Below are 24,776 nucleotides of genomic sequence, written 5' to 3' on the forward strand. Positions count from 1 at the left end.
TTTTAACAGCACTGCCCATCTAAAGTTCAAATAATCTTTTATCTACCATGTAAAAAAATACATTAAAGATGGTAAAACACTATATAATTTCACACATCAGTATCTGATCACTGAGGCATTTTACCTTCCCTCTGATTCTGTGTTTAGTGATCATAATAGTCTTTTACAAGTATTAGGACCACTATGAAAAGGTTTTAGGCTACTAGTAGATTCACACTTGTGTTCAATTAATTGGGCTAAAATCCTAAATCTGTTTAAACTAGCAGGACTTTTCCATCAACTTCAGCTGGGTCAGGATTTTATGGAAATTAGACTCTGTATGTTTTGCAAAAACACAGATAAAAAGATCTGTATTTTTATTCAAGGTTCAAGCAACAGAAGTTGTTCAGTTTCCTGTCTTCATTAGTTTTGTTGTCAAACAACAAATACCACCCACACATGTACTTTTTAATACAATAAGACAAATGTCACTGCAATAATCATTTGAGATTGGAAAGTTTGGCAAAGTGCCAGAGTAGTGAAAGTGATCCCATCACAGATTGTTCAGCAGCAGCAGTGCTAACATTAAATTCCTATGTGCTCTGTTCAGCAACATGCTACAGTGAAAAACATGAACACAAGTTCATGAAATTAAAGCTGATTCCCAGAGGAGCTAATGAACGTTCTTTTTATTCACCTTGTAGTTCCCGTTTTATTTTTGTAAATACACAAAAACACTTAAGAGTTTTTCTTTTAACCTATTGTCCTTCTGTAGTCTTTGGGCTGGCCTTAAGCTGCAGTATTAGTCAAGCTGCTCACTATTTTTAGAAATAAGCAATTCAATAAATCACTTGAAAGTATTATAAAGCCAATGGGGACTCATTCTGAGGGAATTAAAAAAAAAAAAAAAAAAGCATCATTGCTCAATCCACAGCAGTATTTACAGAGCAGACACCAGCAAGGACCAGCATGCTCCTGGCTGGCCAAGCAGCCAAGTTCTCCTCTTTGAGGCACCGATTTATCCCACAGTCTAGTAAGAGCTCTCTGGTGCTCTTTTAACACTGGAATTTCAAATCTAGCAGCTGGAAAAACAGAGTAGGACTTGAGGGTTCAAAGCTGATTTACAGGATTCTTAGAATTCTCTGTAACCTTGGGTCTGAAGAAAGCTTGGAAGAGCATAGGATCAACAAAGGCACAGATGGTCTGTGCATCTGCACTTGTCACAGGACACATTACAAATGTTAATTACCAGCCCATGAAAAGCACTTTCTCAATACTTAGTTTTCAGATGAAAAAAAATGTCACTTCTATCTCCAAGGAAAACCCAGGGAACTACAGGCTGGCTGGTCAGCCTCATCTTGATCCCTGGGAAGGGATCACAAGACAGGGAGGAGTGTGTGGAATGATACACCCGACAGTCATGCTGCCACACAGAGAAACCTTGACAGGTTAGAGAAATGAGCCAACAGGAACCTCAAGAAACCCAACCAGGGGAAATGTGAAGTCCTGGACCTAGGGAGGGACAATCCCAGACACTAGTTTGTGCTGGAGGCCACCCAGTTGGAAAACAGCTTTGTAGAAAAGGCCCTGGGTGGATACCACGTTGAACATGAGCCAGCAGTGAGCCCTTGTGGCAAAAAGCTGAACCATGTTCTGGGCTGCATTAGACAAAGTACTGACAGCAGGTGGAGGGAGGTGATCCTGCCCCCTCTACTAAGGCACTGGAGAGGCCACACCTGGAATGACAGGTTCAGTTCTGGGATCTCAAACACAGGTAAGCCATGGACACCCTGAAAGCCATGCAGCAAAAGGCCACCTGAATGATTTCAACATGGAGAAGAGAAGGCTTTAGACAACCCTCATTACAGCCTTCCAGTACCTCAAGGGGACTTACACAAAGGAGGGAGAGGGACTTTTTATATGAGCAGATAGTGACAGGACAAAGAGTGATATTTTTTAAATGAAAAGAGGGCATGTTTAGAGCAGCTGTTAGGAAGAAATTCTTTACTCAGAGGGTGGTGAAGCACTGGAACAGGTGCCCAGAGAAGGCCAGGTTGGGTGGAGCTCTGAGCAACCTGGTCTAGTCAATGAGTGACATCCCTGCCCATGGCAAGGGGCTTGGAACCAAATTATCTTTAAGGTGCTTTCCATTCCAAACTGTTCTATGATTCTGTGATTAAGAGACTGGATTATCTCTCCTATGAGGAGAGCTGGGAATTTTCAGCCAGGAGAAGAGAGGACTTAGGGGACTCTTCAAAATGTCTAGAAACGCCCGAATGGAGAGAACACAGAGCCAGGCTCTTGTCAGTGGTGCCCAGTGCCAGGACCAGAGGTGATGGTCACACACTGAAATACAGGAGGTTCCCTCTGAACATCACAAAACACTTCTTCATTGTGAGGGTGACCCAGTACTGGTCACTCCCTCCTTGAAGATATTCAAAACCCATCAGGATGTGGTCCTGGGCAATCAGCTCTACATGACCCTACTGGAGCAGGGGCTTTGGGCCAGGTGATCTCCCAGGGTCCCTTCCAAACTCAAACATTCTGTGACAGAGACTGAGCAGCACATCTCTGTCCACTGGTATGTACTGAATACCTGAAGGCTGTCAATGCATCACTCTCAACTGATCTCATTCTAGACCAAAAGGAATACAGCAAATAAAGGTCAGAACTGTTAGTGGCTTCACTTTAACGTAGTTACAGTTTTCTAATACAGTTCCTTTTAGAGGCAAACTGGTTTTGTCTGTGTCCATCCAAACAACGACAACAACAACAAATTGACAAAAACAACAACATGAAAAAATCCTCAGCAAATTAGTCCCATTCATTTTTTATTAGGGGAGAGTGGAGGAAAAAATAGTATCTTACTTTCTTGCCACCCTCAGCTCTACATCCAGTAATCCATAGTGTGTATAAACATTTTAAATTTTTCAAAAGGAAGAAAAAAAAAATACCAAGTCTAGCCATGAATTTTTCACACCAACTTCACTAGATAGGTTTTCACTCAAGAACAACAAGAAACTGAGCAAAGTTTGAAATTTAAAAATTAATTAACTTTATCTACTCACAAAAATATGGCTAAGCTGTGGGTGTTTATGCCCCTCTCATCTCACCCTTTAGTTGCCCCTCACAGTCCATCAGTGTCCATTTATATCTCATGTTACTCTTTGCAGAAGTGGGCAGACCAGGATCATGCTGGTTCTGAGTTTGTACAAAGCCTAGCCTAATAGGCTTCAAGTTCAGGACATGATTTCTGGTGTTCTAATAACTAGCAGTATTTACAAAAATAACATTGTCATTATTAGTCTGAAAGGGAACATTTAATTTTCCTCTTAAGTTCCTAATGTGTCTTGCAAGGTCTCTCCGCCACTAAGCAAATCTAGTGTTTGAAGCTTGTATTTTGCAAATTGCCTCTTAAAATACATTTGCACACACATATGAAAGATAAATTAAATAACACTTTGCTAATCAAGCAGGAAACCCCATTTTTTCCCCCACAATGATTATATAGTTCACTCAAACAGCAAAGCTGAAAGTTTGATTTGAAGGGCAGCAATGAATTCACACCTTTAAGAAAGAAGGAGCAAAAGAGAAGAGAGTGAATTCAACACAAAGCTGAACAACACATAACTAAAAGGCAACTGACTTCTTCCACACAAGCTCTAATGATTCCTCTGCATCCCCTATATCACAAAGATGTCTTTATCTTTAAAAAACAAAAAAAAAGGTGAAAAAATCAACCCAAAACATAACACACCTCAAAAACTGTGTCCAAAAGCATAATTTTTCATGCACTCCCACCAATGTCTGCCATCCCCACTCTGAAACCTCTGGGACAGATTTGGACACTCTCCTTATTTTATGCCCCTTGTAAATTTCACTTCACAAGGTGGGTGAAACTGAGTACAACATTAAAGTGTAAGCATGAAGTTAAAGTCTTCCTTACACTTGGGCTTTTGTATTCCTCCACCATCACTGCCCAGCTCTCTGGGCCTTTAGTTTTCAGACTCTTCATCATTTTAGGAGCTATGTATTTGCAAGATCAAATCCACTTCTGGGAAATTCATCCTTCAGAACGATGAAGAGGTGCTCATAAACAAGCCAGTATCTGGAACAGGTAGTTCCATGGGTGAGCAACAGTTGCAGCACCCACAGTCAGATGGATTAGAAATGTCCTGTGTCTCTTAGCCTGGGGACAGAAATTGGGCTGGATATAAACTGGCAGCTCAACAGATCTGAACAGAAGAAAGTACTAAACAGTAGAGAAAACATTGCAACATGCTGGCATGTTATCACAAGCCCATGTTCACTACTGACCCAAATCCACAATTATAGGTAGCACTCTAATGGTCTAGATACAAATTAGCATAACTCTGCTACTTACAGTGGAGTTGTCTTCTAAGTATCTGATAAAAGTCAACATTGGAGACTGCTGATGAACTCTACTTCAAAATTAATTTCCCTACCATCAAACTCAGCAGTTTCCACAGACTGCATTAACCCCAGCATGGTACTAACATGGCTGTTTGTGATATCTGAACTAGGCTGCATACAAAAGATGAATTAAACAGGACTGCAAATGAACCCACGCTTCAAGACAAAGTACTAGCAATTACACTATTTATACTTTTTCATCTCATTTCAAATGGCTGAAAATCCAAATGCAGCCAAAGCAAATATAGGCTGCACAAAAAGAGTTTCACATGCAAAATGAGTCTGCACAATCAGCACCTTGGTGTAATTCGTTTCCATACAGAGATTAATGAACTAGTTCTGACAAAGTAAGAAAACACAGCACTTCTCAACAAGGCTTTACAGGCTCTCCAAGACTCTCTGGCTATTCTGCCATTACCCACCAGCCACACAGAGCACAATCCTGCCTCTTCCAGCATGGTAGCATAGCAGGGGAGAAAAAGCAACAAAAACATTCTCCAGTGTCCTCCTCCAGGACAACTACACAGTTACAGCAACAAAAGACACGATTTTTGTATCTTCCCCACGATCACCAGATTCTCTTTTTTGTCATATATGATCTCTCTATTCACAACTTCAGAAACCAGAGAAATAATATTTATCTTTATGAAGTACTTCTTCCTCTCCATCCCCATGCTTAAGAGTAGGGTCAAAACCAGACTACCAAAGGCACAGCCCCACAGTGGACTTCTTTCTGGAGCAGAAAATATAACTGTAAGACCTAATAGCACTAGTACTTTGCTGATTTTGACTAATGGACCAAATTCTCAGGCACCTTGTAACAAAATTAATTCCACTGCTGACCCTATGATGCTTTCATCCATGTATCACAGGCAGTCCACAGAAGTGACTTTGTCACAAGCCCCTGAAATCTCTAGCTTTAAAATGCCATTCCACCCAAGGGCACAGACATCAAGTGTACATGTGAATACACACCAGAACACCACATGATGCTTCTTAATTGCATTATCCAGAGAGCATATACTGCAAAACCCAGATCACTTTGCTTTCAAGTCCAAATAAATTCTGAAGCTCATTAGGATTTCTCTTATTATGAAGAGTACTGGTCACTGCAACAATTTATGCCATCTCTCAGGAGAGGAAACTCCTTCAATATACTTTCCTCCCAGTCCTCAATTCAGAAGCCCAGGTCTGGGAGTCCAGTGCTGCTGACTCCATGTCATTTCTGCATTTGGGATGAATTCCAGTCGACAAATCACACCGAGATCATGCCAGTCCTATTACTCTCCCAGTGCTTTGAGGTTGGACCTCAGTATTCATTTTATGCCTCCTTCTCTCATTAACAGAAACACAAACCGCTTGGAAAACTCACCTTCCGACACACTCGGGGCCACATAGCCAGAGCTACTTTTGGGAAGCACCTTCGCAGTTCAGTTGCTTCTGGCTTATAAGCACTCAGAAACACAATGCCAAAGGCAGAGAAGTTTAATCTGTTGCTGTAAAAGTACTTGGAAGAACCCTCCCATTGAGCTTTGAGAACTCCCACACTAACGATCTCTAAAGAAATACACAGAGATCAAAGGCAATTTATTTACAATGTTAAATTTTAAGCCCTCGTAGTTTATAATACTCAAAAGTATAAACAGAGAAAGCAGAAACCGAGGAGGTAATGACAGTTAGAAACATTCTCCCAAGAGGGTAAACATGTGCACCTGGTTATCAGCGGTGACTTGACAGTTTATTAGGTACACTAAAAGTAGACTAATAGGCATTACTGCACTCATCTCACCTGTGAGGTAGGTTTGCTTTTCAAGGAAGTAAATACATGCAAGCACATTGTTTTTGTATGTACACATACTACTAAGTGGAAATACCAGCAATCTCTAACAGTCCTACTACTTGAAATCACGTCAAGGGTTGACAAAGAGGACAGTACACTCCCACACTATATGCAGATTAGACCAATGTAATCTAATTATATTTCAGTTTATTGTGCTCCACTTGATAATTTCACTCCTTTTTCCTATAAGATACACACAGGAAGTTCCCCTAAGCCTCCTCTAGCACTTAAGGCTTTCATTGCTAAGGGGAGAATGATGGGACCAGAAGCCCATCCTGGTGCTCTTCATCCTAAGGCCACCACTCAAGCATCAAGCGTCGGTTCTGTAGCAACAAAGTTGTTTCAGCCTGTCAGGCCTCAGTACCAGGGATGGTCTGACCCAGACACTGTAACCACAACTCCTGGCATTTGACAGACTCAGTGAAGAGCTACAGTCCAACAACCCGACTGTGCCAGACTGATCCTCTCAGTGAAGTAATATGGGGATAACTTGCACTTCTGCTGCTATTTTCCTTTGTGTGTTGTTTGTTTTGGATTTGTTTCCATCTTTTTCTCCCATCTGTGGATACAGGAAAGACCCCAGTGGTAATACAGCCCTCCTAGTTATCCAACCCTGAACTCTTATTAAGCAAGAATTATTACCTAGATTGAAAAAAATGAAAATCAGTTCAAATGGGTGCCCTTTAAACTTTCATACACATTTATTCTCCAAAACCAGTGCACCTTTATCACATGAACCCGCTACAGTACTATACGTAGACTTAATCCCACTATCCTGGTTATCCCAAGAGAGAAACAATTACAGAAAACGCTTCATAATAAAACCATTAAGCCTAAATCTGCGGGATCCCAGCCAGTGGGTGTGTTCATCAGGTTGTTCCAAACCGCACCGATTCCAGCGCGCTGCCCGCGCACGCTTCCATGGGATTTCAATCGGGCCTCCGCACAGAAGGGCTGCATTCCTAAACTTTGCACAGGTCTCCCCCCCAGGCCCCCCGCGCTGGCAGGAGCCCTGCCCTGCCCGGCCCGGCCCGCAGGCACAGCCGGCTCTGCGAACGGCTCTGCGCGCCCGGCCGGCTCGGACATCCTTCCCAGCCCCGCGCTTCGCCCCGCCAAGTCTCCCTGCGCTCCCAGTGCTCAAACTCCTTCAGACCCGGTGCTTCCCCACGCCCCCCGCCCGCTTGGCCGGGGACTCGCTGAGGGCCGAGGGCCCGCCCGCCTTCCGAGTCCCCGCAGCCTCCCGGCGCCAGCCCCAGCCCGCCCCCGGCCCCGCCGCCAGCCCCAGGCCCTGCCCGGGACACCGGCCGGCCCTGCCTTGCCCGGGACACCGGCCGGCCCTCAGCGAGTCCCCGGCCCCGCTCCCCGCCCGGCCCCGCGCCCTCCCGGGACGCACCTTGAGGCTCCCCCGGAGGGGGCCCTTGGCGTGTCCGGCCAGCGCCGGGGGGGCGCTCCCCAGGCCGCCCTCCTCCTCCTCCTCTTCCTCCTCCACCTCGACCACCACATCCTCGTCTTCGTCCTCCTCCTCCAGCGCCGCAGCGGAGCCTTCCCGCCGGGGCGGCCTCCAGGCGCTCTCGGGCTTGGGGGGCCGGCCCGCGTCCACCTGCGGCGCGGCCGCGCTCAGCCGCCGGCTGCCCATGCTGGAGCGCTTGGCCAGGCGCCGCGCCTGCATGGTGCCTCCGCCCGCCTCCCGCCGCGCTCAGCCCCGGCCCCGCCGAGGCGCCCGAGGGGCGGCGGCCCCGCTCACCGCGGGGCGGCGGTGGGTGTGTGCGGCGGGCGCGCCGCGGCCATGGGGGCCCGCGACCGCGGCCAGGCGGGCCCGGAGCCGGCGCGGCCGCCCCGCCGCTCGCCCACCTGCTCCCGGCGCCCTCCTCCTCCTCCGGCGGCGGCTCCCCCGGCCCGGCCCGGCTGTGGGGCGCAGCGCGGTCCCCTCCCGCTCGCCCTTCCCCGCCGCCGCCGCCGCCGGTCCCCGCCGCCAAAACCCGGACTGGATTCCCGCCGGCCGCGGCTCCGCCAGGCGCGGGGCGCTGGGGCCGCGGGCGGGTTCCGCTGCCCGGGCCCGGCAGGGCCGCCCCCGCCCGGGCTGGGCTGGGCTGTGCCCACACGGCAGCAGGGCCGGGAGCGCCCGCAGGGACATTGCCGTGCTGCGGCATGTCCAGAGAGGGGTCTGGAGCACAAGCCCCGTGAGGAGCGGCTGAGGCAGCTGGAGTTGTTTAGCCCCGGAGAAAGGGAGGCTCAGAGGGGACCTTGGTGTTCTCTGCAGGTCCCTGCAGCCAGGTAGAGGGTGGCTTTTTCTCTCAGTGACAGGACGAGAGGATAAAGTCTTAAGCTACGCCAGGGGATGTTTGGGTTGGACACCAGGAGGAATCTCTTCACAGAAAGGGTATTTAGAGATGGGAGTGAGCGGCCCAGGAGAGGTGGCCGAGGGAGTCACCGTCCCTGGAGGGCTTAAGGAACACCTGGAGATGGCACTTGGTTCTCCAGTTTGGTTGGCACGGTGGTTATTCAGTCGGATTCGATGATCTCAGAGGTCTTTTCCAACCTAATTGATTCTGTGACAACCTCCACCTCCAGGACAGGCTGCCAGGTTTCCCAGGCCTCAGTAAAATAAAATTATTTCACTTCTCCCCCTAAAAAAAGATAAATGGAGAAAAATTTGAACTTTTGGAGGAAAAAAATAAACCCCAAAATGAAGAAATTGTTTGGGGTTTTTTTTCAAGATCAATGATTGAAGCAGTGGTATCTACACCCTGTTGAGAAGAAAATTATCTGGAACAGTTAGGAAAATGATTTCTGGTTTAAATTCTGTGCTTTAAGCTTTAAAATACCTTTCTGAAAAGCTTTTTTTTTTTTTTAATAAAATAGTTTCTAAACAGTTTGACGTTACTGTGGCCAGCATTTACATTTGCTACAGGCTTCAAGGCCATTCATTAATGCCTCCTGAGATTGAATTATACTTAAGATTGTCACATGCTTTTCCCAAACTCTTCCTCTATAAGTCTTAAGTCTGCATTTACATGTTATTTTTGAGCCATAAGTATATTCTTTTCCATCTACAAGTGAATTACAGTCATTCCCTTCTCAGCGTTCAGTGCTTTTCTCCTTGCACATTCTGTTCTAGAGACCTGCCAACAGGCCAAATGTACACATATTGTCAGCATGGGGCCCTAGGTTAATTCATCCCTTTCAAAAAGTAATGGTATTTTTTATTCTGGAATATAGCATACAGCATTTTTAGGCAAGAAATTAGACATAAAACAGTGCCCATTTTTAAAGAATTACTGAAATTACTTTTCATGTCAAACTATGTAAGTTGTTTGAATTCTCTCAATCCAACCCACAAAACAGTTGTTTTCATTCATTATTTCAAGGTTTCCAGAATTCTGTGGTCAAGATCTGCAAAAAAATTGTTGGCAAATTGTGGCATATCAGGGCTTTCAGCAGTATTTCCCCCACCCCTCCAAAAGTGTCTTTTCCAGATGTTTTGCCAGTGCTTTGACCAGCTGCACTGCAATATCGGCTCAGCCCATCTCAGCAGAACAACAGCCAAAACTCCTGCTGCATGCTGCCACAAGATGTTCTTTTTTCCTGCCACTACATGTGTACTTAGCTGCTTGACACCTGGCTGAGCAGATCAGTCATAGGTTTTTGAAGATGATTTTGCATAAAGGAGAAATCTGGGGGGGAAAAAATACTTTTTGGTTTTATTCATATGTTGAATGTTCAGATTTAGAGTTTATATTTGATATAACTGAGTTATGCTTAGTTTTTACCTTAAACATTAATTTCAACATGAATTTCAATGATAGTCATGGTTCCTTATACCTTAAAAGCATGTCAATAGAATCATTCCAAAACCTCCTAGTCTTCAGATTATTTTAAATGTTTTATATATTTTGAATACTACCTGAATCTAATTGTGATCTCTAGTGGCCTGTGTTGACAGTTATCTGAATCATAATTGTGTTATAAGGGTCCCATTCTTATCTGCCATATAATGGGATATATACTGAGAGACTTCCTTAACTTTTTCAAAGTCCTGGATGTTTTAATTGCAGGAGGACAAGAAACAAATTTAGAAACTCTATTCAGGGAGTGTGTTATCACTGAACTGGATTATATGTGCTAGCATGAAGACCACAAATAACAGAATGGAAACCAAAGGATCTCTTGCAGAAAACAGTGGTGATAAAGGACAGCTGGGCTTGTACAGACGCATCTATTAACTTCCATGACAGCTCACACTTCAGCCTCTCTTTGAACTCCCTATTCAGCCTTTTTGCCAGTTTTGTTCTGGGACCTGCTGTAAGGTACAGCCAACTTGACACCTCTTGCCCCGAGGTTTGGTGGGTGAACATAAAAGCAGAGATTGTTAACCGGTTATCAGGCTTTTAGCTGCCAGTTCAACAATTGTTTCAAGAATTTCTTGTCTGGGTTCTCTGTTTTGGGAGCATGGTGGCAGCAGGCAGAGAGGCTCAGGCAGGTTCTCAGAAACACACAAAACATCCCGGGCCTGCCTGCCTGCAGGAGGATGCTCCATCCCCCGAATTTGCTGCCTCTTCTCCACAGGACTCCACCAGTTCATGGCCCATCAGTTCTCAAAGCAGAGCAGGACAGCATCTGAGCCCCATGAGAGTTCGTCAGGGTGACAGAGGAAAAGTGTAACCAAATTCTGGTGCCAAGAGGGAGTGGTGCCAAGACAGTTTTGGGGTCCAGAGGGAATGACAATCCAGAGTTCTCTAGGCTGATGGCAGGGCAGTCCCAGGAAGGGGTTTAGAGAAGACTGACTTTCCATTAGTAATCTGAGCTGCTAATGTTTTTTCTCCCGTTGGGTTATCAAATGCAATGAGAAGCCAGTGTTGACAACTCTACAACAGATTGGTTAAAGATTTCTAGCACTTCTCAGGCGAGCCAGATTGGAGCTGTAGTAGGAATAACTTCTCTTACAATATTTGATACAAACAAAAGATAGAAATGACTGTTTGCTCCATTTCTTCCAGTCTGTCTGACTTGCAGTATGAGTGGAGTCGAAGCTGAACCCTCGCTGTCCTTCCAGTGCTTCCCAGGGGAGCTTAATTATGGAGGAAGTCAGGCAGTCCTAGATACAGTCTTCTTCTGTATCTTTACATTCACAAACAGTTAAGAGTCAAACACAGGTCATAATCCACTATCACACATCAACATTTTTTGCCCGAGACTCAGTCTTAGCACTCTTGGGTGATCTGCTGAACAATTCTGGCCCATAGCCATGGCCTGACATCAAGTAAATTCTTGTGATATATGGGGTAGTATGGTATCACTTAGATCAACAGAGATATCTCGTGATTGTACCACAGCATAATATGCCTCTAACATAAGTACAGGCTCTGGCTGGAATAGGAGCTGTTTACATGTCAATGATTTCCAAGCATATTAAAAGTTAATGTGCACATCCACACTCCCTTGGTGTACACAGCTCTCCAACACAGCAGAAATGTTTCAGATGCTTCTTTGCCTCTAACCTTAACAATCAGCTCATACTTCCAAAAATGAAATTTCTCTCTCTCCAAAGATATATGAGACATTTTAAATGCTAACTACACAGAATCATATATATCTCCCTCTAGAAATTCTTCTAGAGCAATCTGTGAAGGTGAATTACACTGACAGCTTTTCAGTTCATCTTGAATAATTATTGTCTAACCACTGGGCAGCCCTGTGCGCTAGTCACAGAAAAAAAATCTGGCTTTCCCTAGCACTGCCTTAACTACTCTGTGCTGATTAACATCAGGTGGAGTTGTCTTATGATACATATGTTTCCCAAACATTTCATTTAGTCCATCATTTAGTCAAGTATTCCTCAAATTCTTAATATAATTATTTACCAATCTGTTTGACATTTTGTTCTATTCAGCAGCTGCTACTGTGATCATGACTGCAGGCAAAGCTTGCCTGACATCACATCAAGGGAACAAGTTCCTTTTACTTCAAAAAGCAGAGATTTTCCCATAATGCTGAAGGAGGCACTACTCTATAATCTCCCTGCTCGCTGGTCCCAGAACTGCTTCCACCGGGGACCATCACTCAGCAATGCAGCTTCCAGCAGGGACCAGCACTGGCCACAGCTCACAAACACTAGTACAGGTATGCTTTAATTTGCCTCACAGGAGTAGGTGACTGCATCAACAGCAAGCATTTTATTGGACCACCCTGAATCCTGCCTCAGCTAGCTCTCCTTTTTATTTTTTACTCTCTTTTTTCACCCCTCTTTTTTAATATGCCTTCAAGGAAAGAATACATTTTTTGTTATTTTCTTTAATATCTGAATATTTTTCCCCTTGTCCATGAATGCCAGCTTTTATCACTAGAGGCAAGATCCCTCCCTGCTCCTGCCTCCTCCCAGACTGATGCTATGCTTCAGTTCTCGCCTTTAAAAAAATCTAGCAGCAATACAAAACAAAGAAACCCTCAATTTACTGCACATTTGATCACATTTTTTCAAATATAACCTAATCAACTAGTCATTCACTTTTCACTTTTTGGTGTGCAACAAATGTATTTGTTTGAGCTTTGGTATTCAAACAGCATGTGCACTAACTGTGTGTGTGTGTTCCACTTCCCTCATAATCCCAGGCATTTGAGCCCCTGCCAGCTTCTTTATTCGGGGACCTGCCTTCTCCACACTCCCTTTGTAAACTTTGCATTTGTTTTGCTTTCTAGTGAACATTGAAGTTCTCACTCCAGCTGGGAGGACAGCCAGGCACCTTCAAGAACAAGGGAATGATTGACAATATTAGGCAGAAAATTGTCTACCAGATGCTGCTCAAAAGGAGAGGTGGCAACCTTCCGACCCCCTTCTCGGTACGTGAAATCATCGCGTCTGTGACACGCCTCTGCCCCGCTTGTCAGCTGAGTGGGGAGCGCAGGGTCACTGCTGCGTCTGGCTGCTGTGCGCTAAAACGCCACCCTGCAGACAAGGCTGCGCCTCTTCTGCGTGGAGGAGGTCCCAGTGCCAGCCCTGCTTTGGAATGAAGTGGAAAAATTCACCAGATATTACACCAGATAGTACTTTTCAGTTACCACTCTGAAATACTGACCGGGTCTGAATAACCTTACTGGTGCATAAAAGAAAGGAAGTCCAGACAGTCCGTCCTTGGACTATGAGAGAATAAACACCAAGCAGTCCTGCACGGCTTTTCAAAAACCCCTCCCCAGAGGTCTTCCTGTTGCCATTAGTGCTTTAACACGATTTACATGTTTATGTCTCTTAAAAGGTTTTGTTCTCCTCCTGAAAAAAGAGGTCAGCTCACTGGAGTTTCATGCTAGTGCTAATACAATGACTTTTTACAAATTAACTAGCCTGAGAAAAACAAAGGGATGAACTTGAAAAAAGTACGACTAACATTTTCCTACTTAATTAGCTGACTCCACATGAAAATAAAGAAACCAGAGAGAGAAAACACTTTTTCTGAACAAGAGCAATGCAGGACAAAAAACTGCGAAGAGTCTGCTCTGAGGGCAGACACACAGAACACACAGGTCTCTGAAATGCAAATATTCGTGCACAAAATAAAAGTAACCATCTATACATAGTTGGGGTTTCCTTACACACACACACAGAGAAAATGCTGTTTGAGGGAGTTTCTCTGTTGTTTGTGCTCATTCATGTGAGGTAACAGCAATGTGTGTGAATAACAATCCCTGAAATGACACCAGAATTAAAGGAAGGATATAGGAAATGAAGGATGATAATTGAAATGCTAATTTAAGCAAATGTATTCATTAGTTGTCTTAATTCAGGTGGAACTTCCCCTGCAAATTAAATTAAATATATACTAAGAAAACTGCAAGATTGGCATGTCAACTTCCTCTTTCTCACTGAAGTGTCAAAGAACTCAGATTGATTCTGAAAGTCAAAGCTGAATTTGCAGAGGTAGCAATTACAAAGAAAAATAACTAGCTTTTCCTTTCAAAATAAACAAATTAGATCAGGCACTCAGAAAAACATAAATACTACAGGACCCACAGAACTTCTTTCAGACTCACTTTTTACAAGGAAACTCCTTTGTAAATCTTGTTGGAAGCCAAAAAAAAAAAAAAAAAAAAAAAAAAAAAAAAAAAAAAAAAAAAGACTACATAGCTGCCAGTCAACAGCAGCAATAACAATATTTACACCAATAAATTAGGCAATGGGTACGATTTTATTTCGATCATCTTGCTACCTATTGTAAGATAGTATAGTTTTATTTCCATAAATTCTTTATCTTGGAGATGAATACTTTCCTTTGAAAAAAGGCACTCCACCTTGTTTTGCTTGCACACCGCATATTGACAAGACTGCAGGTAAACACCACTAACCAAAATTCAAGGGAAACACCAGATAACCTGAGGATCACCCACACCTCAAGGATTCCTTCATCAATCAGCTGCAAGCCACTTCACTACCTGGAGAGGCAGGAGGCATCTTCTGTGCTGCACATGTTCCTGTTTTCTAGTGAGTGCAGTGGCTCATAAAAGCTAATTTTTTTGGTGCTGGTGGATTTTTTCGTTTGGTTGGGTTTGGTTGTTTTGGTGTAAAAACATGGAAGTTACTGTGGAGGCTCTCCTTCCAGTCAACTCCTTGGGAGTGTTCAGAAAAACGCATAGTTGGGATCACTCATTCTTCCCTAAAAGGCTGAATGAGACCACACCAGACTGTTCGCTCCGCTTTACTCGTCCGATCTCCTCCGGGATCACGCTGTCCCCTTCTCCATGTCGGAACGCGGCTGCCTCTTCCCGCCTCTCCCACCCCGCTCTCCTCCATGAAGGAAACTCCCGATAAACAAACACGGCACCCGCTCTGGGAGCTGGGCGGACACAACGGAACTGGACTGCCACGGACGGGGGCTGTCCCCCAGGGCTCGCTGCCAGGCCGCAGGTGCCGGCCCGCTGTCTGCGGGGCCCCGCTCCATGCTCCCGCCCGCGATCCTGTCCGGCTTTTCCCTGGGATTCCCGCGGCTCGCACTCAGCACGGCGGGCCCGGCGGGGGCGCGGGCAGCGCGGCGGAGGGAGGCGCCGGGCCGGCCCCGGCCTGAGGGCTGGAAGGGGCGGCCCCAGGGCCGGGCCCCCGGGAGGGGAGGAGGGAAAGCGGGCCGGGTGCCGGCAGCGGTGGTTTTTGCGTATTTCCTTGGCGGGGGCGGTGTCGGGATGTGCTCCCGGCCCCGAGGAGCCCCCGCCTGGGCCCTGCCCCTCTCGGCGGCCCCGCTCTGCAATGAGCGAGGCCACAGCGCGTTATAAATAAACGCCCCAAAGCTCCCGCTGCTCACCCGCCCGAGGGTTGTGTAAGACTTTGGGCTTCCTTAAAAAAAAATAATCCAAATAAAGCCGTTGTAATCTTCCTCTGTGAGGGAGAAAAAAAAAAAAAAGTTTAGAAACTTTTATACAAGAGCTCAGAAGCCGGGAAATGTGTGAGATGGCCCAAACTGGGATCTGACACACCTCATGGTTGTTGAGGTAAAATTGATAACCAGGGACGCTCTGAGGTGAAGGCGGCCGGGATAACCTGTACTGGAGGAGTTGCCTTTACAGCAGCTTTACAGGCACAACACAAGTGTGAGCGTGTACTGCTAAACATGCCGCGGGATTTGTGTACAATACACATAACGTGAAATGCAGTCAAGGTCGCAGCTGATGGCTGGGGCAAGTTCAATTCAACTGCTGCAACCCCCTTGGGAAACAGGAAAAGGTCTTAAGTTCCATGTACTAAATCTCACTCATTTCTCTTCCAGGAGATTAAGGCTTTGGTTTTGTTTTCAGAGGGAAGATGTAAAAAAAGCCCCTGAATTTTAAAGTGATGGTATTTTAAGCTTTTTTTTTTTTTTTTTTTTTTTTTTTTTTTTTTTTTTTTTTAATTATCTTTTCAACTGTAATGTTTTGGCTTGATTTTCTAAGTCTTTTAAATTAATTATTTGGTTTCTAAATGGTTGGGCTTTGTTTAGAAACACTTCAGCTCTTCTGCTCTGCTGCCTTCCTTCGGTAGAGGTGTGTTGTATTTTAATCTATGGTTTATGTAAGCAAAAAGAAAACCTTGCGGGTACTAACATGTTACTAAATACAAAGGGCTCTAATGTTTATAGAACAAATTCATTTGTGTATAATTTGTTTTGCTTTTGAATGAACTGTCAAGTCAGGCTTTATTGTGGGAGGAATGGAACAGCAGGAAGGAGCAGTGCAGAGGGAGAAGCCAGGACGAGTCTTCCCAGAGGCTTTTTGTCCTATTGGTATGGAAGATATTTGGCCAAAAGGTGCTAACACGATGCACAAGTTTGGTGTAGATGGCAAGATAAAGAGTTTCACTTGAGCTAGAGCTAATGAACCATCTATTGCCTTGTCTGAATTAGTAATTTGGAACATGTTGCTTGGATAAACACAAAAGTGGAAAATGAAGGCAGAGTGAAAAAGCTCAGGGAAGCACAACAAGAAAAACAAAAAGGAACAGGAATGGCAGAGGATGGTTCTAGTCACAGAGGAAGGACAACAAAAGAGTGGAAGGGCAGGGGGATCAAGTAGTAGAAATGAGAGGCTAGTTCCAAGGCAGTGAATAATATCAGAGACATGTATGAAGCCAAGAATTTTGTTTCTAATACTTATTTCCTCACAGTTTCTCCTTGAACACAACTCTTCTTCATGGACAGCTTACTGGGACAGAGCAGAAGAGGACTAGACACCCTTCTAAGAGAGGCTTGGAATAATTACATATGACACAAGTAAGTGTACTGAAGATACCTGATACAGCTATTGTTAAAAGTTTGGATAGTTTTTCCTTAGTGTGTCTATTTCGTGGTCACATTCCTCTCTGTGCTGCTCAGTTCAGCTGTCAGCACAACCCAAACTTAGGAGACTTGGGACCTAGATTACCATTTTGCTCAAGTTCTTTTAGAATAACAGCACTGATTTTAGAGGAGAATTAACCTCTTCTGCCACAGAGCATTAGGTGAACATCCTGCTATATGAATTACTGAGTGTTTTAATTTTAATAACTAAAATGTAGCATAGTTCTTTCAAAAAGGAGATTATTTAACTGAGACCACCTAACCTTGCTAGTTATCTACAAGTAGATTACAGAGAATGATACTCCTTTGCACATGCATTTTGCAAATGTTCTCCTCGGTTGTACCCTTTATTTTGCAAATTGCAGACATTGAGATGAAAGGTCTATAATTTCCTAGCTTGCCTTTCTCTTGGAACACTGGTGCTGCACTGGCACGCATCCACTTTGCTGTGACTTCATTTGAATACAGCAAATTCTTTATTATGATGAACAAAGGGTTGCTCTCTGGTCTGCTTTGAATCTCAGTCTGCTCATGGAGATTAGTGGGTTTTGAGCAATGCCAAGACACTAAATATCTCCGCTTCACTGATCTCAAAGACATTTGTGACAATGGATTTAGTAGTCATTTTCATGCATGTTCTTGCCTTTAAATGGATAATACCTTAGTAGTTCTGCTTCCCATTGCTATTAGAGTCTCCATTTCATTCAAAAGGGTATAAATTCAAAACTTCTCTTTACTCACATGTTGTTGCTTTGAGATACATAAACACATTTGTTTGGGGTTTTAATCCTTGAATACAACTCTCCTTCACATCTTTGCTTTTATTCGCAATTTGGGGTTTATTGTCATTCATATTACTAAGAAATACCTTGTGGCTAAACAATGTCTTATACTGATGTTTACCACGTTGCTTCTGTCAATGCATTGAACAAAACCTTGTATAATAAAGCAGGATCCTGAAATGACAAATTTCAAATTTTTCTCAAATACGGCTGGTCAGCGTTTTTCTCTTTCCTGAAAATTTCTTAAGACAAGGAGTATTACTTTATCTTGATATACAAGACAGAAAGTGATAAGCCCTTAAAAAACACTGGGTTAAATTTTCCAGAAGTGGACAGATTCCAAAAGCCCCGTGTTGCTGCCAGAGCAAGCAGTAGACTTCTCTTTTAGTTGTTCCAGGAAAACAGCAATTAATCTCCAAAGCTGGGTTTGGTTTCAGAAAATGGATGAGCACAATGAATTCCTTCTTAAACGGAAGAAATTTACTAAGCCTACTTCCTTAAAAGAGTAAAAGCAAAAGTGTTCAGAGCTCAGTTTACAGAAAATTCAGATCAACCAACGCAGACATAAAATAGGTAAGAGAAGTATTAAGAAAGGCTGAAAAAACCCAAATAGACCTTGGTGGTAGTTTCTCTACAATGAAGTTGCTCCTAGTTCAGGATTTGGCTGTTGTACTCCCAACCCATGCACACCGAAGGATATAATTTATTCATAATATTTCAGAAATTTTTTCTGTGTGAATCTTTGAAGATGTGTCCTACTTGGTATCTTTACCTGCATTCCAAAGGCCTGTATTGTCCTCTGAAGTCCAGATTCACACTGATGAATCCAGGGGATCAGCCAGGGCCTTTGCTTCTGTACATAATACACTCTTGACATTGGCAACACAAAACCAAAGTGGGTGGCATAAGAACCTTTCAAGAAAGCTGTGTCAGAGCTGTGCTACACTCACAGCAATAAGAAAGCTGTGTCAGAGCTGTGCTACACTCACAGCAATAAGCCACAAAGACTGTGTTTAGGGGGAACAGCCTGCCTGAAAGAATTGCTGTCACTTCTCTTGCTCCAAGTGCAGGATCAGCCTGAGCTGTGAGCCAGGGATCACTTCCACCTGCTATTCATGATGTTGGTCAGGAAAGATACTTGGCCTCAGGCTATTAAATCTAGGGCAAGGTTTCACTAAAGGTGGTGTCTGAACTGCCACCCGGCAATGTGAGGTCTCCCTGCATCATTACTTTCCCAGGGATGTAGTAAATCTTGCCTGGTGGGATTTGTATCATTATAAAGTGTTAAAAAACTGACTCTTGTTTTTGTACTCAAATAGACGTTTTGCTGCAGTGTGACCCTGGTCTTTTCTTCTCAGGTAGCCAGCTCCAGCTCTTCTTACCAGACCCAGGGCTTCCACATACCTGTTTTCAGCTGTGCTCCACAGGGATCCCATGACCTTTACAGATTTATGTAGCTTCTAGCACAAATGTAGTTAAAACATTTTCCGGCTGTCAGCATTTCTATTCCAGGTAAAATCTCTAATCCCTGAATTCTAATAATGTTTCAGCCACCTTAATTCTGGTGTTTTGACCTGGCCTGAAGATGCAAACAATGAAAAGAGATATTACTGTTCTGCTGAGTTTCTTCCCTCAAAGCATAATTATAAGCCACAAGTTTTGCACATAGACATGTACCAACAGGTGCTAGGCCTGTAGAAATTCTCCCATTGATCAAACTTGAATTCCATGCACAGTTACAGTCAGGGAAGCAGCTTCCAATGGATGCACAGAACATTTGCTTGATAATGAAGAATTTTAAAACCTGTCCATGAAACTCTGTAGTACTAGATGAAGCCAGAAGAATTGTTACTGTATCTGCCCAAAGTTCCCACTGCTGAGAAGAGCAAGATGCTTGAATAAAAGGTAAGATTTTCCAGTTTGCCTCTCAGCAATTATGAGGAACAGGAGATAATGAGAAAAAAACTACTGGCATTAATTTCAGACCAAGTGGAAAAAAACCCAAAACCCAACCAGTGCATGGTTCATCATAGGGCTAATACTCTATAATGATTGATGATTCTGTAATCAGAGCCCACATAGAGAGAAACAGGCTGTAAATTAAATGGTGTATTTCACAAATGGCTTGGAATTGTAATGCGATGATCCAGAATTTGCAGAGAAAGACTTTATGGCCCTTTTTAACAAGCTGCAGTACTTCTAACAGAAATAATTAGGGTTCTGACAATGTATTTGTTTGAATGAAGGATTGAGTTTGACAATACAAAATAGCCTGTAATCTGCATGTCACATGCAGCTTTCTACTGACACAGAGCCTCATGGTCTAGTGCACTAGCATTCACAGCAAATTAGTCTCAGTTTTACTGTATTCCTTAACCACACCAAGTGGTACCTAGAGAAATAAAGTTGTTTTACCAGGACACTGCAAACTGAATAGCTCTTACAACTGAAAAATAATAGAATGATTCAGGGATAGACTTAAAAGAAGTCTTAAAGTATATCTCACTATGGTTTGAACTTTCTTTTTTTGAGTTAGTAGTAAGGAAAAAGGACGAGGAGAAGGAATCCATTTCTCTTTCGCTTTTGAAATCCCCAGTTTGGCAGGCCACTGGCTTCCTCAAGCAATTCCTTCCTGGAAAGCTTCCTCCTCTCCAAAAGCAAAACACTCCTCTTAGCTCTCCATAGAAAAGTACATATTGAAAGTAAATTACAGCATTCATTTGAGGAGACAAGTAGAATTCTGGTTAGGAATCTGGACTAACATGAGAAAACATGCACCGAAAAGTCCATGTCAATTTGAGCTAAACAAAACAACTTTTCTTTTGGTCAAACTCATCTATATCCAGCACATGGGCAGATCAGCCATGCAGCACACACAGTGCCTCTGACACCTCTAGGAACCACAGGATCTGTTGCAGCCTTTCAGAAAATTTGAGTTATCCATAAAGCTTTGGATGTATCTTGCCTGTGTTGCACATAGCATATGTACGTTCTATTTCAGAAATCCCACTGGTAGCAGCCCTGATTCTTTATAATGTTAAGTGTCACAGGGCAGCTGACCTCTTTCTTAATGCAGATTTTATATATATATATGCTCTATAACTGCTACTTCTCAGGCATCCTGAACACAGTTTTTAAGGAGCTCATCAGAAACCTTGACAGCGTTATTAACCATCTCTTAAGCAGCTGATAAATAAAAAGGGATCTTACCTTCTGTGATTCCTTATGTGATCATACACAAAACATAATTTATGAGTTATTGAGCCCTTTTGGGGGCCAGCCTAATTGTTTCAGATTCAGAGGAAGGTAATTCTAGCAATGACTACTTTTGAGCATTCAGAAACTGCTCACAGAGAAGTCTGAGTCTCTGCTCAGGTTGGGGCAGTCTTTATCAGTGGCATTCATACTAGAGAGAAATTTATAAGCTTGTTAATACCTTCTTTTCTCTTTCTGTTTTACTAATGATTTGTAACAAATTTCTTAGCTCATAAATATGGGACAGAGTTCTTGTCCATTTGTGATGGTGCATTTGAGTCAGATTTTTCGCTGATGCTGGGGAGGTGTGTGTTAGCATGTGGAGGAGATGAGACACCCATTCACAAGAGCTGTGTTTCTTGGCTAACTTTTACACCAGTCTGGTTATGACAAGAAATGAAAATGTGTCTGCACAGTAGCTATCAGCAGGGGTTTCAGTGTCTGTCCCCAGGCTTGCAGGAATGAGCATGTGACAACTGTGAAAAGGGGCACAGCACAGGGTGACATAAGCTCCTGTCTATTGGCCTCTGATTTTCATCATGAAGCTAGTAGGGAGAATTTGCAATATAACTGTGTGATTCAGTGCTTTAAGTATTTTTTTCGACATTATTTTCTGCACAGTTTTGAGTCTCGCTTGCATTATGCATATAAACTTGCCTGCACATGCCAGATTATCTGATGGGTGTGTGATGGATTACATGGCTGGAGGGATGCTGTGCTGTAGCCATGTACCAAGCTATCTTTGAGGGTGAGAGTACTGACAATATAGAGCACTCCCCATTGCTTCCCTTTCTGCTTATTTCTCTCCACAGTACCAACATCACAGTATGATGTTGTATTGCTTAACCCATTCCCATAAAAGTTCAATAAGAGTCAAAAAACCCATTGGTTTTGTCCTGTGACTATGTGGCCCTCCCAGGTGTGCATCAAGTATGGGAGATAGACCTTTTGTGGAGAACATGAAGATGTAATGATACAAAGTGCTCCTATCCCCTCTTAGCTCCCAGATGTGGCCAGCCACACGTGGTTGCCCCAGAAAAACAGTTTACAGCTACTGCACCAAAGAAAATCTCCTACCAGTGCTAAAATCAGTGGTTTCAGGCATGTTGGTAGCAACAACAGCTGTGACTGCAAGTGAGCTCAGCAGACCCAAAATGAAATCTGGGCAGCCACCAAAGCCTACCCTAAAGGCATGGAAATTAGAGAAATATTTTCTGTTCCAAATTTGCACGAGTGAAACAATCCTTTACAATTTAATCCAAGGAGATATCTACTGTGCTTTTAACTTGTCATGAGTGTTTAATGGCTCTCTTGACAGTTTTAGGGCTAGAGACAAATTTGAGGGGTGTTGAGTCAACACTTTTCACACATATTCCGTGTTTTTACAGTGCAGCTTGTTTTGTGCATTGCCTACAAAATTATGCTTCATAAAAGAAAAGCCTGGCAACATGAGGGAAATTGTTGTAAACAACCAGAGTGAACGCTCCAGTCTGTGTACAATAGACATGCTAGAACTCAAAATAGCACCAGAGGAAAAAAAAAACAACCTCCCTTAACAAACAGTAAGAACATTGTTTGTTTTTAAGAAACACTGAGCTTTGTTTTCAGTTTCTAGATTAAGCCCAATTGCCAAAAATGCCTTTGTTACTGCCTAAACTAAACTCAAGCTAGGAAGCATAGTCAATAATTATTTCAATTAAGAACGTACCATCAAAAATCTAAGGGTGGGAATGCAAGAAGTGAACAGTTGGTCAAAATCAAGAGCCTCTTCCTCTCCCTATCATTTGCCTCTTTTTTCCCTCTCAGGTATAGAAATTGCAGCTTTAATGAACAGCAATAGAAACTGAGTTTCTGAGCTAAGTTCAAAATGGAGAGCTCTTGGCAGCAGTCTCCCTCCCCGTCTCTTTGAGAACCTTAACACATGCCAAGTTTTTCCTCTTAATGCTTGCCAGGGCTATTGAATGCTGAAGTCACCATTTTGAACTTAAAACCTCCTGGAACTCTGAGACATCTGTATGAAGGGTGCTTGCTGCTCTGCACATCTGCCAGAACCCAAGACTGAAATTCAGCTTTGCAATCTTAGAAATGAAAATTATTCCAACTGCATTCTGTCTCCCATCGTTTCCCTTCCCCTTCTGGCTCTTCCACCCCATCAGGCACAAACAATAGAGTTTCTTGCATCCTGCAGTACCCACCTTCTTCCCATTAGGAACAGAACACTTGGCAGTGTCTTCCTGGATGCCCATGCTGGTCCAAAATTGTCTCTGGGACACATGCCTTCTTTTGTGGTCACTGGAGTGAGGGGTACATCCCTTGCAGAACAAATACTACTCAATAAAACGAGCAGGAATAGAAGTTGTTCACTAGTGCCTGTTCCTACAAGTGGATGCATGTTGTATAAACAGTAAATATGCTAAAGCTGTCCAAGCCCATGGATTCTGGTGATTGCCTCTCTTCACATCCTTTTGCCACTGAATCTGTTCATCAGAGACAGAAATGAGTTAGGGAATTAGGCAACTTGATTGTAGCCCTGGTTCCATGCCTGAGATGTTTTGGTTTTCTGAAATTCTTTTCCCAGGGAATTTTCTGTAAACAGGAGAGATGTTTTTGTAACTGTACTATGTTATTCATTCCTTTTCCTAGGAGGGACTTCTTGATGTCCCTCTGGTCTGACCAGTGTGAGTGAAAGAGGTTTGCCTTTGTGTCACCAATCAAACTGGTCTGTGTAAAATAGTGTATAAGAGAAACACATTCCAAAAATAAGAGTAATTTTCAGCCTTCTGACGCTCAGAGTCTGTGTTGTTGTGGTGTAAAACAGCATCACTTGATGGCAATTTTTTTTTTTTTTTATTTCTGCCCCAGCAGGGAGTACAATTTGTAAATTAAACAGCCCTGAGAAAAGCTATGAGGGGGCCCCAAAACCTACATACAAGGAAGAAGAGCATTTGAAGTTCTGGACCCTGGGGAGACCATTGATACATTCAGAGCTAATCATGCCAAGGGCTTGCAGCTTTCTAGGAAAAAGAGAACACTTCTTCTGTATGGTGAGAAAAGGCAAACATGCAACAGCACTTACTTGATAGGCCCTTGGTGTCAAATCCACAAGCTGGGTGTAGTAACATGGCAGATGTTGGCAAAGTCTATCTAATGAAAATTCCTGTAATTGTTTTGCCTACCTTCAACTACATCTGTATCTGTGAAGAATAAGTAGCAAGAACCCCTTGTGATGTGATTCTCATTCTTTTCCTTTGTTGCAAATGTACTTTACAGAGGAACAAATGAATTAGCTTAATCATGAATCAACTACACTTCAAATGGCACTGTGTGGCTGTCAGTGCTGCTTTCTTCTTCCTGCAGTATGAAAATTGCACCTGCATCACTGGACACAAATCCCTCAAGATACAGTTTCTGTTGCTATTTCTGAAATACCAGAAGGAATTCTGGACTTCAGCATTATCCATGAGAGATGTCCTGGCCTGACCAGATATTAATCTCAAATGAGTTCAAACACTTCTCTAAATCAGTTCTCAATGCAGCCTAAAGTGTTACCCAGCACTTTACATTTCCCACCATACTATAATGGAGATGACACGTGTTTTAAAGTGTTGGATTTATGCAGATTTGCCAAGAAGGCAGTGGTGCACAAATAGAGATGTGTTTAACTGAAAGGACATGTGCTCCCCATACGGATGCGGTCAT

The 24,776-nt window shown here is 43.5% G+C and overlaps 1 protein-coding gene across 1 annotated transcript in view; it reads right to left on the bottom strand.

Moving 5' to 3' along the window:
- The window catches only part of ZNF704 (zinc finger protein 704), a gene marked incomplete at its 5' end in the record, with an annotated part of 85,313 nt that extends 77,391 nt beyond the window's left edge, over positions 1-7,922 (bottom strand). The window contains one exon of the mRNA XM_083861211.1: positions 7,647-7,922. Within this exon, the coding sequence (XP_083717337.1) occupies positions 7,647-7,922 (276 nt within the window). The remainder of the gene's footprint in view (positions 1-7,646) is intronic.
- Positions 7,923-24,776: the final 16,854 nt, after the last annotated feature.

This window comes from Zosterops lateralis (assembly GCF_965231275.1).
Source record: "Zosterops lateralis genome assembly, chromosome: 1".
Classification (NCBI taxonomy): Eukaryota; Metazoa; Chordata; class Aves; order Passeriformes; family Zosteropidae; genus Zosterops; species Zosterops lateralis.